The sequence below is a fragment of the Panthera onca genome, chromosome B1 (genome assembly GCF_046562875.1).
Source record: "Panthera onca isolate mPanOnc1 chromosome B1, mPanOnc1 haplotype 2, whole genome shotgun sequence".
In the NCBI taxonomy this organism is placed as follows: Eukaryota; Metazoa; Chordata; class Mammalia; order Carnivora; family Felidae; genus Panthera; species Panthera onca.
Window position 1 is genome coordinate 110,758,934 of NC_138342.1, and position 15,782 is coordinate 110,774,715.

Sequence of the window (15,782 nt, forward strand, 5' to 3'; positions counted from 1 at the left end):
TTGCTTACAAAAATCTTCTAAAAAGAAGTTCAGCTGATACCTTTTTCCCTCCTTTTTTATACATTTAACAAATATGTTTTTACCAATGAACAATGAGCAGGACACAATTCTAGGATTTGAATTGATAAAATATGTATCAACACCATTTGTGCAGAAATTTCTTTATCAGAATTTTCTTAAGTGTACATATTTTTTAAATATGGTACACAGAGCTGTATAATTTTTTTCACTAAAAACACTCTTCAGAAAGGTCAGAGGTCTGTGTACTTAGATGTGCATATCATATATTTCATATAATTTGTCTCAATCACTAAATTTCATAATTACAGCTTATTGAGAAATTACCTACTTATATTTGTTAATTGTAATCCATGTTTGTAACCTTAATCTTACAGTGTACTGGCAAGGATTATGGCACTTTAATAAGTATGTCATTGGGAATGAGCATATTCAATTATTTGCTCATTCAGTCATTCGATAATTTTTTTATTTAAAGCATGTTTGGAAACGTATCTTTTATCGCATACTTTGCTCTGGAGGACAAAGAAATGGAACAGACGTGATAATTTTCATAAAGTTATTTATAATCTAACAGTAAGTTAAGCAGATGAAAAAAAGTTTGTCAGCGTTAATAAAATTTAGAGAAGAGTGAGAACACAAGAGAGACTATTGTCAATTCAAATGGAAGGGGCCATAAACATTGTTTTTTTAAAGAAAGAACTATGTGTTAAGTAATTAGGAAATCCAGGTTGTGGGAAGATACTTATATTGGCAATGAAGGAAGAAGCACAAGATAAAGCCTGAAATAGGCTACGATGTTCAAACTACAAGTATATTGCTATTACTGAACATAGAGCATTATGTGTGCAAAGGACAATAATGAAAGAATAAAATATCAGGTTGGAGAAACATGAAGACAAAGATAAAGGTGGGAAGAATTGGTCAGTATTGGGTAGGAAAATGACAGTATGTATGGGAAGACTCGACTTTGAGGAACTTGAAATAATAGAATATATCTTAAGTCATAAATAGTGTAGCTTTGATAGTTCCTTTTAGTGGATAGTAGAAAGGAACTAAATAAAACTGGTCATATATGAAGTAGACATAAACAGAGCCTCCTGTTTCCAAGGTGGAGTAAAATAACTAGATTCATTCCTCTGCTTTAAAAAAATGAATACTGGATAAAAAAAATAGAAAACACCTTTCTTTTCAAATATCCAATAACAGCTAACAGAAGACATTGGGCAGTGATAGAAGGTAAAGCAAATGAAGGGATCCCTTGAATTGGCCTAGGATTCTGCCTGTGGGTTTTCCAGGTCACGGCACTTGGAGGGGGAACACTAGTGAAACTCAGAAGTTCACTTTAAGTTGAAATGACCAAGTTGAGATTTTAGGAGAGACAAGGAATCTAGTGTTTGCCAGGCAGCGAAGAGACAAGGGAGAGCTGTACTAATAGAAGTAGTGGAGATCTGCAGCAATTGGAAAAGTTAAGAAATTGGATTCTCCCTTAATGCCTCCAGAAGGGAATGCAGCTCTGCTGATGCTCTGATTTTTGGCCAGTGATACTTGCTTTAGACTTCTGACCTCTAAAACGTTAAGACATGAAATGTGTGTTGTTTTAAGACAGAGTTTGTGGTAATAATGTGGCAGCAGTAATGCAAGAGGCTAACATCTGATTTCAAGATGCATGATAAATCAACATAGAGTGGTATTGGCATCAAAAAAATGAATAATGAAACAGAAACAAATTCATGAAGTATACCATAAGTCTGACCATAACTCACTTTTTAACAAAAGTTCTAAGAGGATTCACTGGTGGACAAATAGTATTTTCAACAAATTGTGTGGAAACATTTAGCTGTCTGGATGGAAAGGAAGTGAAATATAGAAGTAAAAACTTTTTTTTTTATAATTTATAAAATTTATTTATAATTTTAAATATAAAGTATAAAATTTATAAAAAAATTTTATACTTTAAATATATGCAGTTCATTGTATGTCAGTATCTCAATAAACATTGAAACAATCTTGTCCTCAGTAACTGTCTAATTTTTCATAATCTGTGCTTATTAGTGGTATTAATTCAAGGTTATATATTTCCTATTTCCTCTGCCTGGAATGTTTTTCCTCTGAGATAGTTGCATGTCTTACTCTGTCACTTTATGCAGGTCCTCTAGTCAAATGGCATCTTCAGTAAGAGCCTGTCCCTGTCTGGCAGGCCACTGTGTCTGGAGCAGAATGCCACAGTGGAACAAGATAAAATATATTAGAGAAATAGCAGGTACTAGATGATCTAGGTTCTTCTTATCACTTCAGTGACTTTTGTTTTTTCCTTGTGGTGAAATGAGCCTTTGGAGGATTTCATGAATGGCTTCCTATCTCCAAGGGAAAACAAAACAATACAAAACAAAACAAAATAAAACAAAACACATTACTGACATAAATTTTAATAGGATCATTTTGGCTGCCATGTTGTATGGGATTAAAAGTGGGAAAAGATAGAAGCAGGAGACCAGATAGAGATGATAGCTATTGGAACAAGCTGTTAGATTTATCTTTATTAATTTTTTTTGGTGATATGAGTAATTCACCACCAGAATATTAACTACTTAATAAATGACATAACAGAAGTGCTAATTGGTGTTGACTAAACCTTGCAGAGAATGCTCTCTTCAACATATTATAGACCATTACTTGTCAAGAATCTCTACCAGTTTTGTTTAAAATAGCCTAAATAAAAACAAAATCAATTTAAAGAATCATACATTTTTGAGTTTATAAGCATGTGTTGCTTTTGTTTCCATTGTTTTTAGACTATAATGCGTTTGCTTACATTACTTTGGCTAGTAATAGTGATGTCTAATATGTAAACAGATATGAGTAGATGCTATGTGAGTCTGATGCGTGTGCTTGACAGTGAATTGTAGATGGTGTCTCTGTTTATTCATGATATTCCTGTCACTGATTTTTTTTTATGTACAAATTGAGCTAGCTGGACATATGGTCTCCTCTAAGCTCTAGGGACCAATTGCCAAAATTCAAGGCAATTTCATTTTGAAGAATATCTTTTGAGAAAACCTGCAAGGGCTAGTTGAAAGAGTTTCTTCCATAAATTATTTTAGAGAACACCTCAATATAAATGACTTCCTGACTTGGGCTCTTTACCAATTCACCTTCAGAATTTTATGTTTATAACAGAAAAAAAATCAAGCTTGAAAAAGGTTTTTGAAAATTAAGATAATAATTTAATACCTATGTGTAATCTAATTACATTTATGTAATAACATACAAATGTTTCTCCCTGTCTTACATTCAGAGTTTCACTGGAAGCCAATCTAAGGTAGCCAAACCATTATGGTAGTCTCTAAGATGGCCCCAGTGATTCCCAGTGCTTGGCATTCATGCTGGTGTGTGCAGACTGGACCTGGTGGCTTACTTCTCACAAATAGAGTACTGCAAAACTCTTGGAATGTCACTCCCAGATTAGGTTACAGAGAGAATGTGTGGCTACCTTCCTGTACTTCCTTGCTAGTTCATTCTGAGGGAGCCAGCTGGCATGTCGTGAGCTGGCTGAAGTAGAGGCTCATATGCCAGGGAAATGAAGGTGGCCTCCAGCCACTAGCCAGCAAGAAACTGAGGTCCAAAGTTCAACAGCCCACGTGGATCTGAATTCTGCTAACAGTCATATGAAATATTGTAAGCTGAGCCTCCTCTAGTTGAGCTTTGAGATGACTGCAGTCCCAGCAAACACGTTGATTACAGCCTTGTGAAAGACACTAAGCTGGAGGGCCCACACAAGCTCTGCCCAGACTCCTGGCCTATAGAAAGGGTACGACAATAAAAGTTTGTTGTTTTAAACTGTTAGTTTTGAGGTAACCCTTCTTGCACAGCACTTTACCACTAACATAATCTCCAATTTGCTGTGTTATTTAACACGTTTAAAATTCTTCATCTAAGGTACACCTGCTTATGGCATAATATAGCATTGCTCTAATGATTTTTTAAGCATTTATTTTTTTAATGTTTATTTTTGAGAGAGAGAGAGAGAGAGAGAGAGAGCAAGCAGGGGAGGGCAGAGAGAGAGGGAGACACAGAATCCAACGCAGGCTCCAGGCTCTGAGCTATCAGCACAGAGTCAATGCAGGGCTTAAACTCAGGAACTGCTAGATCATGACCTGAGCTGAAGTCAGACACTCAACTGACTGAGCCACCCAGGTGCCCCTAAATATTTCTTTCTTTAATTATCCATTAAAAAAGTAGGTCCTTTGAGCACTCTGTAGTTTCACTTAAGTATAAAATGTTGAACGAACATGGATATAAAATTCTCTTAGACATTATAGATTATTATATTGACAGTTTTAGGCAGTCAGTCTTGTCATAATAAATAAATACAGCACCAGAGAATATAGTAAAATTCAGGGGTCATGGGGGTCATAGATGTGATTATTTTATTAGAGCTAGGGTTCATGGTAGCAGATTATTTTTGTAATTATATCATTATCTGGATGCTAACATCTTGTCCACTTTGTGTCCAACGTTTCTCCGTCTACTAAATATAATTGTTAATTTAAAATGACACTAATTTCCATACCAAAAGCTCTATTTCAAAGATGTTCCCCTTTCTGTTTGTATGCTTTAATCTGCCAAACACTTTCCTAAACTTGTGCCCCACAGGACATTAAAACTCCTTCTTAGCTGCCTGGTTGTGCAGTACCAGCATCTCTGAATTTGGTATTTGGCTAATAGCTCTATTACCTTTCATGCTGAGTCCAAAGCTTTACCTCCCTCAATCTTTACTTCTGCCAACTGGAAAATTTTCCATCACGTCAAGAAAACCTACTGTGCAGTGTGCTTGGGGAATGGGCCCTCTCTTGCTGACTGACAGCTATTCAATAGAGAAAAGAGCCGCAGAGAGATGCCGATACGTATTAAGCTCACTGAAGAGAATAAGCTTTGTATTTCAAAATGTCACTTTTCTTAGAGTTCAGTGGGAGTGAGTAGCTATAATAAGGTAATTTCTAGAGGGAACCATACTGTAGTTCATTGTATAAATAATTGATTTGATCAGCTGAAATTATTGTGCCTAGTCCTGAATGACCTTTCAGATGAATTGCTGGGTTCTCACTACAAAAGCAACCAGAGCTTATAGTAAGATGTCAAAGAAAATCCATATACAGTAGTTTTCTATAAAAAGAAAGGGTATTTACATGGCATTATTTCCTTAGAATAGCTAAATATGATCAGTTGTTTCCCTGTGTACAAGTAGAGACAGCATATCTTGGCTTTATTCTTATGTTCAAGGTCAAACACTAAAATGAATTATTTCAACCATGTCTTAAATATGAATGTTTTAGAGAATATTTTACAAAATAAAACAGAAACAAAAGTATAAATATGATTATACCACAGGGAAAGTTTTTCTCTTTACAAGATGAAAATTTGTCATTATAATATATTAAGAGAGTAGTTTCTATTAGAAAATTAACAAACACACTTGAAATTCTACGCAATGATAGAGTTTAAGTAGTCTCACCACAGTCTCTTCCTTTACTTCTTTATGTTCCAATACTTATTATAGTGTATCGTTGATGTTTGTTCAAATAGATTCCATATTCTCTTTCAACTCAGAAATTTTACATAATTAATCACATTATACCGTTCCTTCATGTGCTTGTTTAACACATTTGCTTATTTTAAATTGTAGAACATTTATTGGGGCACCTGGGTAGCTCAGTCGATTAAGCTTCCAACTCTTGTTTTTGGCTCAGATCTTGATCTCAGTGTTTATGGGTTTGAGCCCTGCATCAGGCTCCACGCTGACAGCAGGGAGCCTGCTTGGGATTTTCTCTCTGTCCTTCTCTCCCTGTCCCTCCCCAGCTTGCCCTGTCTCTCTATCAAAAATAAATAACAACATAAAATAATATTTTGCTTAAATTGTAGAACATTATTGATCACTGTTAAATATTATCCAAATAATAGAGATTTGAAAATTTAAAAATTATCCATTCTCAGTTCTCATACTCCCTCTTTCATACATCCACTCGCCATGTGTAACCATAATCCAGTTGTTTGTGCATTTTTCCAGACCTTTTTGAGTGCACACTTAAGCATATATCTGTATCCGTTTATCTATATACATTTTCAAAATGTTTATATGAATATATTCAATTATATATATGCAAAGCTATCTTTTACATGTTTACATTTTTATCTATTTTGACACAAAACAGATCATTCTGTGCATACTTTTCAGAATTAGCATATTAGCACTTAAATACCTTTCAAACATGATATTTTTCTCTTTTCATAATGCGGCTTTAATTATGAAAGTTATATATGTACAAAGTAAAACTTTGTAATTATACCAGTATAGAGTGAAAATATAATTTGACTGCCCATAGACTTCTGTCCGAAATACCACAAATTCCTGTTCCATAATTTTTAAATATTGGTACCTAATTCTTACAAGTAATTACCCTTATGTCATTGGTGGTTATACTGACTTTGGTTATATATTTTTTTGTTTTCTTATTTTTTTCCATTTCCGATCTGTGAGGTTTTCATTATTTTTTTTAAAGTTTATTTATTTATTTTTGAAATAGAAAGTGCCAGTCAGGGAGAAGCAGAGAGGGAGGGAGAGAGAGAGAGAATCCCTAACAGGCTCCACACTGTCAGGACAGAGCCCGACAGACACAGGGCTCGAACCCACAAGCTTTGAGATCATGACCTGAGCCTAAATCAAGAGTCGGATTCTCAACTGACTGAGCCACCCAGGCCTTTCTCATTAATTTTTTTAAAAGTGCTCTACCCACATCCTGAAGTACTGTATTCATAGTTAAAATCAAGCTGTAACAGGCACACTTCCAGAACTGAAGTGGCCTAACTAGTAGACAGAACGTGGATTTTAGCTATTGAATGATCAGGACTTATTACCACATGATTACAGTTCCATATAAGCCTATTTCCCACCATCCTGATCATGTAAAAGTATAAGTCTACTTTATACAATAATGTAGTGTTTGCTTACCATTTTGGGCTCCAGCAGCTCAAAGTGTTGGCTGTGATGGAGGGCACAAGTATTTTGGTGAAATATGGGTAAAATCAGGAATAGAATTATGCAGTGTTGGAATCCCAGGAAGGTTCCATAGACAAATCTTCGGCATTATCTTGGGAAAATATATATTTTTGTCAATTCTTACATTTCTGGTCCAAATTTTTAACTTTATAGAAAATGATTCTGCCATTTGAATTTGAGAAAGGGTATGTAACCTGCACAATTAACAACTACTGATTATTCTTCACTGCAGGGGAATGCCATTTAGCTAGGCAGAATCTGAATGTGAGCCCTTTTTAAAGATTTCCATCTGTTTTAGATAGCTAATTCTTTAAATTCTCCACAAATACATTCTCATTTTATTTTTTATTTTTATTTTTGAAAGTTTATTTATATTGAGAGAGAGTGAGAATGAGAATATGAGTGGGGGAGGGGCAGAGAGAAGGGGAGAGAGAGAGAGAGAGAGAGAGAGAGAGAGAGAGAGAGAGAGAACGCATCCCAATTAGCTCTCAGCTGTCAGATCTTATGAACCATGAGATCATGACCTCAGCTGAAATCAGAAGTAAGACATTTAACTGACTGAGCCATTCAGGTGCCCCTCAATATCCTCATTTTAAGCCAGCGCATGCTACCTATACTAGTGACCTAACATTGACTCCAGCGAACAAATTTCTAATTGCAGACCTTCAAATAGGCTGCTGTCTGTTCAGAGGACTTCCCATTGGGCAAGTGCCTTTCACTTGGCTAAATGTGTTGCATCTTTAGCCTCCAGTTATGAGGTCAAACAGGAGTCTATACTGCTAATGTCCTCCCCCCATGTCTGTCTGGCTGAAACAAAATGCACACTATTCATGTCAACTATAAGCTGTATGAAATGAGGGCTGTCATTATATGGCCACTGCCTGACACAGTGCTATATAAATATTTGTTGGTTGAAGGAAGGAAATGAATGTTGGAAGGGGGAGATAAGAAAGGAAGAAAAACAACCAGATATTAGAGCATGTAATTATGACAGTGAGAGACTGAATATACAAATAGACAATAGCCAAATAATCTATGACAATAGAATTCTGACCCAGAAGCCGAGGAAACCAAATAACAACTTATGCAGTGATGTGCTCAGAGACGTCAGGACTTGGTCAACAGCTGCCAAATTTTATATTTTTGCCCCCATGTTCAACTCAGAAAATAAGCAAACAAACAAACAAACAGAAAGTTAAGTGTTTGCTTTCTTTCTTGTCTCAACAACCTCCAATCTCAACACACCCAGAGCCTTCCAGTTTTTTCACTATAAAGCTTTCCTACTCCCTGCCTGCCTTTGAGCCTTTGCCAAACTCAGTGATGGTGGCAGACCCCCTTGCTATAGTAATCACTGAAGAAATAGCCTCCGTTTGTTCTCATTGGGTTGACATTTTAAAATTTTCCACAATAGATATGAGTATAACATGTAATTCTTTAGGAATATAAAATACGGGAACATGACTTACTTGGATATACCACATAAGAGTCATGTATTTTGTGACCATGAGGATAAGTTAGTGGAAATTTGTTCTTAAATTCCACTTTGAAAAATCCATGATGACTAGTTGGTAGTATGAAAATATTTGAGAATTGTTATTTTTAAATTAAAAAAAAAATCTTACTAAACATTAAAATTTATTTCTTTCATTAATAACTTTCTAGATTATTTAGTTGTGATGGTCATGATCTAAATAATAAGTGTCTCCTATTGTTTTAAAAGTTTAGCCTAAAGTATTTTGAATACTCAGAAATATTAAAGTATTCACTAGCATATGTCATAAGTTGTTTAACTTTATAAATGTTGAACTTTTATAAATGTGTTCACTTAATAAAGCAAATAAAGTTAATGCATCCTCAAGATAGCCAGTTGCTAATAATTTTTATAAATTGATTCAACAAACATATTCATAGATACTTTTTAATAAATTTACTCTCTATTAAGGAAGATGAGATCTGTATGAGAAATGTATATATGATAAATTATATTAATGGGGTGTAAACAATCTGCACAACTTGAGGTAATATAATATTTTCTATTGGGACAATTAAATAAATTATGGATGATGTTTTCATTTATTATCTTAAAAGTAAGTATTTTTAAGTTGGTTAGTAGAGTCTGAGTGGAAGGAATTAACAGAAAATTGTGTAACCAAGAACAGAATTACAAAGATAGGAAATAGGTAGTCTAGAGAACTCTGAGTGAATATGTGCAGAGTATTTAAAAGACAGTTTAACTAGAATATAGGTCTCATAAAGGGAAATGTGCAGATAAAAGCCAGGAAACATAGGTTAGATTCAGATTGTAAAAGTAAGCACTTATTATAAATTATTGTAATGGACTGAGCGGGCAGATGTAGAGTGGGTTTTTCATCTCTATTCTACCTTTATTGTATCTTGTACTTCTTCATGGTATAGGTTATAAAGCTAAAGACTACATTTCGTAGACTCACATTTAATTCATTGCCAATGTTGACCTGGCTTCCCCTAAGCAGAAACAGCCATTGCATTTGAAGGTTGTTGGTTTGGATCCTTGAGAGCACCCAGAGGGACTCTGAAATTTGCCCCCATACTGAGAGGGCAGGAAAGAGCAACAAAAGGGACAGACCAATGCACATTTGTAGGGGACAGTTTTACTAAGCAAGGGAACTTAAATATGAAGTTTGTTTTGGGCAGCCACAAGATAAGTAGATCTCCACACCGCCTGCCTAAATTTTAAGAGTTTGTATTGATTCCTTAACAGGGTTTACTGTTGTATACCATCCAGATAGTCTCAGTATCACATTACTATCTCAAGGCTGCATCCTTGAAATGGCAGTTTATATGGGAATAGTCGGTACAATGTACATTCCAAGGGGAGGAAAGGGGATAAGGAGCCTCCAATTGCCTAGGTACAGCTTGAAGGTCATCTGGAAGTCATTCTCCCCATGACTTCCCCCAAATTCCATCTCTCATGTTGTTACATCTTACATGTTTGTCGTCTTTCACAGTGTGCCCTAAGTGGTTAGCAAGGGGTTCTATTAGCATGGAGATGACTTGGTTGGTGGCTGTCTGCCTGAACTAGAGGCAGGTATTATGGCAACAATATAGGCACATGCAAGAGAAAAAGTAGAGGAAAATAATGATTTCCAAATTAAGTAACAAGTTTTTTCTACCAAGAGCACCTTGATTCAAATCACTGATTTATTAAGTCCCCTAAGCTAGGGTTCAGATTTCTCCAGGCATTCACTTATGGCCTCATGTTAATAAAGATGATACATTAACAGACTCATCAGGTATGGACACAACATTCTGCTTGGATAATAGCACAGGTGCCTCCTTGCAAGGCAGTGATAATGTCCAAAGAAGGCCACACTATTTTGGAACACAGCTTTTCTCATTAGAGACATTTCAGGGTTCAGTTAGGGCAGGCTTTGTCAGCTATCATTTAATGCTTGCCGAGTGACTTCAGTAAAGGCTTCTTTGTGTTCTATAATATCCTTCAGGCCAATGGAGGGAACAAAGGAACAAAAACTGTAATAGTAGAAAAGAGAACATGCCCATTTGGCTTTGGGAATAAGGAGGCAACCATGATGAACTAGAGAGGTGCAGTTGCCTACATACACCCACCAGCTGGATTGATTCCTTTGTTGGACATATGAGTGGGCCCACTGTAGAAAAGGCATTTCCATCAGGTGTCCAACTTATGACCAGACACCGCAAAAGTAGCAGAAGTCTAAAGTAAAAAAGACAGATATTTATTAGAAACTTGTATGGGAAAGTCTTCCCCTTCTATAAGAATTATGCTTGTGGCCTGATCCTGACATGTTAGTGTGGCTGCAGCTTGACCTGGTTGTTTATACCATACATGTTGGCTGGGGGAGGCAGTGCAATTAGGTATGAGAAGGTGAACTAGGGACAGGGTATGCCAGACCAGGAATATTACCCTCTCCCCTCTTAGTGGTGTGCATTCCATTCCAGGTATAGTGTCAACAGGTCTGGCTTATAGCAGGACAGTGGATCCCTGTGGAGAGTGAGAAGTTCTCCCTTACCCAAGGATATAAAGTAACTCATCCATCACAGTGGGCCATCCCATTGCAAATTCTGGTACATAAAACCTCTCCCAGGAATGATGGGGCTTGGTATTCTCAGCAGCATAGCATGTTAGTCCACAGTGAGAGGGTAATGGCTATCCCATGATTTCCATACCTTCATGATATTGGGTGCCTCAGCAGGGGTCCCCAGTCTGGCATATGGGGCACCAGGCCCTAAGCTTGATAATTCAAATACTATATTAAATCCTGAATAGTACTTTAGTCCACCTGACCAAAGTGGTTGTACTTGCTACTAAGTTAACTTTCTGCTTTAATATTTCATTCTTCCTTTCTACTAATCCTGCTACCTGCTGGTCATAGGAGAGACAGAACCTCCAGTAAATGGCATATTCTTTTGCCTAGTCTTGCATATCATAGCAATTAAAATGTGATCCCGGATCACTTTCTTTTCAACAATTGTATCCATACATTATATTAAATTTTTCTAATCCCCTAGTGGCAGTAGGCTGGTTTGCACAATGACAGGGGAAAGCTTGTGTAGGCCAGATACAGTGCCTACACAAACCAAAGCATATTTAGAACACTCACTTGTAGGGAAGGTGCCATTATACTCAATTTGCCAATCTCTTACTGGTCAGGAACTTTGGTGGATAGCCCCAGGCTCCTTTGGCAGTTGTCTTGGGCATTGTTTAAAACATGTAGGACATGCTGTTAACACAGTAACTGTCACCGTATTTCAAGGGTAATATCGCATCCTTGGCAATACACCATCCCACTCAGGCACTAAAGTCGCCTCTCTTCCTATGCTGCTGTGTGTTTATTCCTGTTGCCATCTAGATTGTATCAGTATTGTGCTGAATTGCAACTGCAGTCCAGACGGACAAATTGCCATACGGCCAAATTGTTCCAACTAGACCCAACTATATAACAGTCATCAGCAGGGATTTCCCCATTCCCTTTCCACAGGCTGCAGGGGCCACGACAGGAATGGGGGAAGGAACTTTTGGAGAATCTATGTATTCCACAGAGCCTGGTAGTGCTTGTATTTCTAGAGACAGTGGGCTGGCAGACAGGGTGCTGCTCCTGTGCTGTGAAGATGCATGCCACTTAGAGTGGGAATTTGAGCCATGGTAGAAGTGGGTCATATTCCCAGCCCACCCCTTGATGGAAGGGAAGTTCTTATCATTGTCTGTTGTTTCTTCATGAGAGGCTCTTCCTGGAGGAATGTGGTGTACATTTCTAGGAACGATTGCTTTCTGTGGGGTGGTGTGTCTGCCTCCTTCCAAAGTGAGGACCAAAATCGAAGGGTACCCTCTGTTGTTTCTGCCTGTGTCCTACCTATAACTTCTGAAGTCACAGGTATATCTAACTCAAATGGTGGCCCTACTTGGATGATGCCCAAAACTTTAATCTGCTTCACTGGTATTTTTGCATTTTCAAAGGCAACTTGCTCTCATCCCCAGTCCCACACGTGCCCTTTCTTTACCAGGTGGTATAAGGGACAGAGGCATTGTGCTAGGTGGGAAACAAAAGTCCTCCAAAACTCCAAAATTTCCACAAAAGCTTGCACCTTTTTCATGTTTTTAGGGGTTGGATAGGCTTATGCTTTGTTGACAAGAGCTTTTGGGTCAACAAACACTTTATCTGACCATACAACTCCCAGAGACTTTACGGTGGTACAGAGCCTTGAATTTTCTACAGGTTCACCAGTCATCTTCTCTCTTGCAGGTGTTCCAGCAATGTTTCATGGCAGAGTCAAGCCTTCTTATGTCAGTATTATATCACCAATACAATGGGCCCATTTCACTGATGTGGGGGAGGAAAATAAGGAAATATTTTGGGCTCCCATCCTATGAAATATTGTCTGGCTGTGGGTATCTTGAAACAGCACTTGAAAAGGTCTATTATTATCCTTCCCACATGAAGGCAAATTAATTTTCTGACTTAGTAACTAGAGGTATACTGAGAAAAGCGTTTGCTAAGCCCAGTATATCATGGCACACTCCTAGGACCATGGACAGGGTATCTAAGATGGTAGCGGTGTGCAGCATAGGCACATGGATGAGGGCAAAGATCTTGTTTGGTTCTCGGTGGTTCATGGTCATCCACCATGAGCCAGCTGGCTTTTTTATAGACTATTGAAAGCACTATGAACAGGGAATACAGTGCCTACTCAGTTCAGTTCTTGGATAGGTTATTTCCATATGCTTCCCAGGTAATTTATATTGTTTGACAGTTACCACTTTTTCCAGGAATGATAAGCCTACTAGTTCCCAGTTGGTGTTTCCCCTCCATACTTGTTTGATTACTCTAACCTAGAGGCAAAATTTGTTGATAGACGTTTTCAGTGTTTGACTTTGTAGAATGCCCTATTTGTTTTCTGGTATTGGAGAAATAAAAACTTCTTATTCCCATAGGGGAGAATGCCCGATCTGCTGCAGCGAAGAGACCTTCCTGACCATAACCATTTGACTTCCATAACTGTAGTTATGGAAATAACTTCTGGCTACTTATGGTCCTAAGAGGGCCAGAAAACCCAGGGAATTCCAGGGTTACCATGTATTAGAATACATTTGGCTCCAGTACCACCATCACCTTTTTTTTATTTCTGAGGGGTACCAGTGAATAGTGAACTCAGTGTGAGGCCTCCGATCACCTACGGTGACCTTTACCTGGAAGCAGTCTTGTCCTGCATTCTATGCGTGGACATGGGGGGCACCCACCCAAAATAGAACTGTATCCATGAGGCCTCTGCTGGAGTAGGTGGGGCACTAGCAGTAGTAGGGGCAGGTCTAAAGTGTTCCATTTTTAGAGCTTTCCACAAGCCAACCAACACAGCACTGAGTTGCTGGTCTATCTTTCTAGGTGCGGTCCTGGCAGCTGTGAGGTCAAACCACATTTGTTTTAAGGTTATTTTTTCCTGACTCTTTGTAGCCCTATTGCGATAGCTGGCTTCTCGAGTTCCCTGTCTGTCTTGAGTCTTTGCCACAGCCCACATCCATTCCCAGGACTTTTAAGTTTTCCACAGGTCAGCAATGAAATGCCCAACATCATAAATGTCTTATTCAATAACTGGGATCATCATGGATATCAGCATTTTATACCTGAATTCTGTACTAGAGTATCTTTACTTTCATTCCTGCAGTGAATGTGGCCTGATCTGGGCCTTCAAAGACAGGGGCATAGATGGCTTATCTCATTCCCAATTCCCTAAAAATTTGTTGTATCTCCTCTATTGATTTCCAGGGTCCCACATACCCAGGGGGACCCTCCTCATTGAGCCAAACCTCTGTGTAGGCTACAATAATTCAATCTATAAGAGAGTGCCATGCAGGCATTGCTGGAGGGCAGGGTATGTCGTGATGTTGCTCACTTTATTATTTTTTTCTTCTTGCCTGGTCAGAGAAACACCATCACCCCTGTAGCCCATACCCACACTAGCGATGCCAGGATGTTTTTCCTGGCCTTCTGCTGGAACTTGGCAGCTATGTCAATATTCTGAGTGAGAGTATATTCTCCCAGCACAAACATTTCCTGAAACAGGGATGACTTATTGGCTGGATTTGTTGCTGTGTTTTTGCTTTCCATTGTAGGGGTTTGATGGCATGCTAGGGGTTGGGCAGCTTGAGGCACTTATCTGTTTCACTCTCAATTACCACAACATCTTCCTCTTTACTCTCATCACATTACAGCTCTTAGTGTACTAGTCAGGCTTTTGCACAAACACTAGGACCTTATTCTACAGCAGCTTGCACACTCTTAGCTTTGCAAAATGACATGCTAAGGTCTCTAACTTATCATCTTGTTTTTCCACCTTGTCTGCTAGCCTCAAAGTTGGCAGAGTGGTAGACAACTGCATGTTCTTCTCTAATGTCAGCTTTTCTCCTAACTTCCTGACTCGAGTTCCAGCCTGTAGTTGGACATCTGTGGCCGGCTGAACTGCCCACAGCCCACTGTGGAAACCATTTGTTTTCTTTGGCCACAGTGCACAAATGCAGTTCCTCAAACAAGTGTATTAGTCCAGCTGCTATTTTTAGGATTTCCCCATACCTACACAGGATCCACAAATATCTAACACATGGCTCATCCCTTTTCACATGGAGGTTGATAGCCAACTCAGGATTTCCCTTATGGATGCCTCTTTTCCAAGACCTGTTTATTGGTCTCCCGAGTAAAATTTGAAATCAGCCCCCATACATGAGGGACAAGGAGAGACCAAAGAAACAGGCAGACCCCTCTAGATTGGTAGGTGGCAATTTTAATAAGCAAAGCACCTTCCTTCCTTCCTTCCTTCCTTCCTTCCTTCCTTCCTTCCCTCCCTCCTTCCCTCCTTCCCTCCTTCTTCATTTATTAACTTATTTATTTTAAGTTTATTTATTTATTTTGAGAGAGAGTGCATGCATGCACACACATGTCTGCAATTGGGGTAAGGGCAGAGAGTGAGAGAGAATCCTAAGCAGGCTCTGCACTGTCAGCACAGAGCCTGACATGGAGCTCAGTCTCATGACCATGAGATCATGACCTGAGTGGAAATCAAGAGCAGACGCTCAACTGACTGAGCCTCCTAGGTACCCCAGCAAGAGAACTTACAGACAAGGTTTGTCTTGGCCACAAGACAAGTAGACTCCACAACTGCCCACTAGAATCTGCAAAGTTTATGTAGAAGTCTTACTGGA

At 38.4% G+C, this 15,782-nt stretch overlaps 1 protein-coding gene across 1 annotated transcript in view; it reads right to left on the reverse strand.

Moving 5' to 3' along the window:
* Nucleotides 1-14,694, reverse strand: part of LOC144616066 (uncharacterized) — a 36,751-nt gene extending 22,057 nt beyond the window's left edge. The window contains exon 1 of the mRNA XM_078445149.2: nucleotides 14,539-14,694. Within this exon, the coding sequence (XP_078301275.2) occupies nucleotides 14,539-14,694 (156 nt within the window). The remainder of the gene's footprint in view (nucleotides 1-14,538) is intronic.
* Between the last annotated feature and the right edge of the window lie 1,088 nt (nucleotides 14,695-15,782).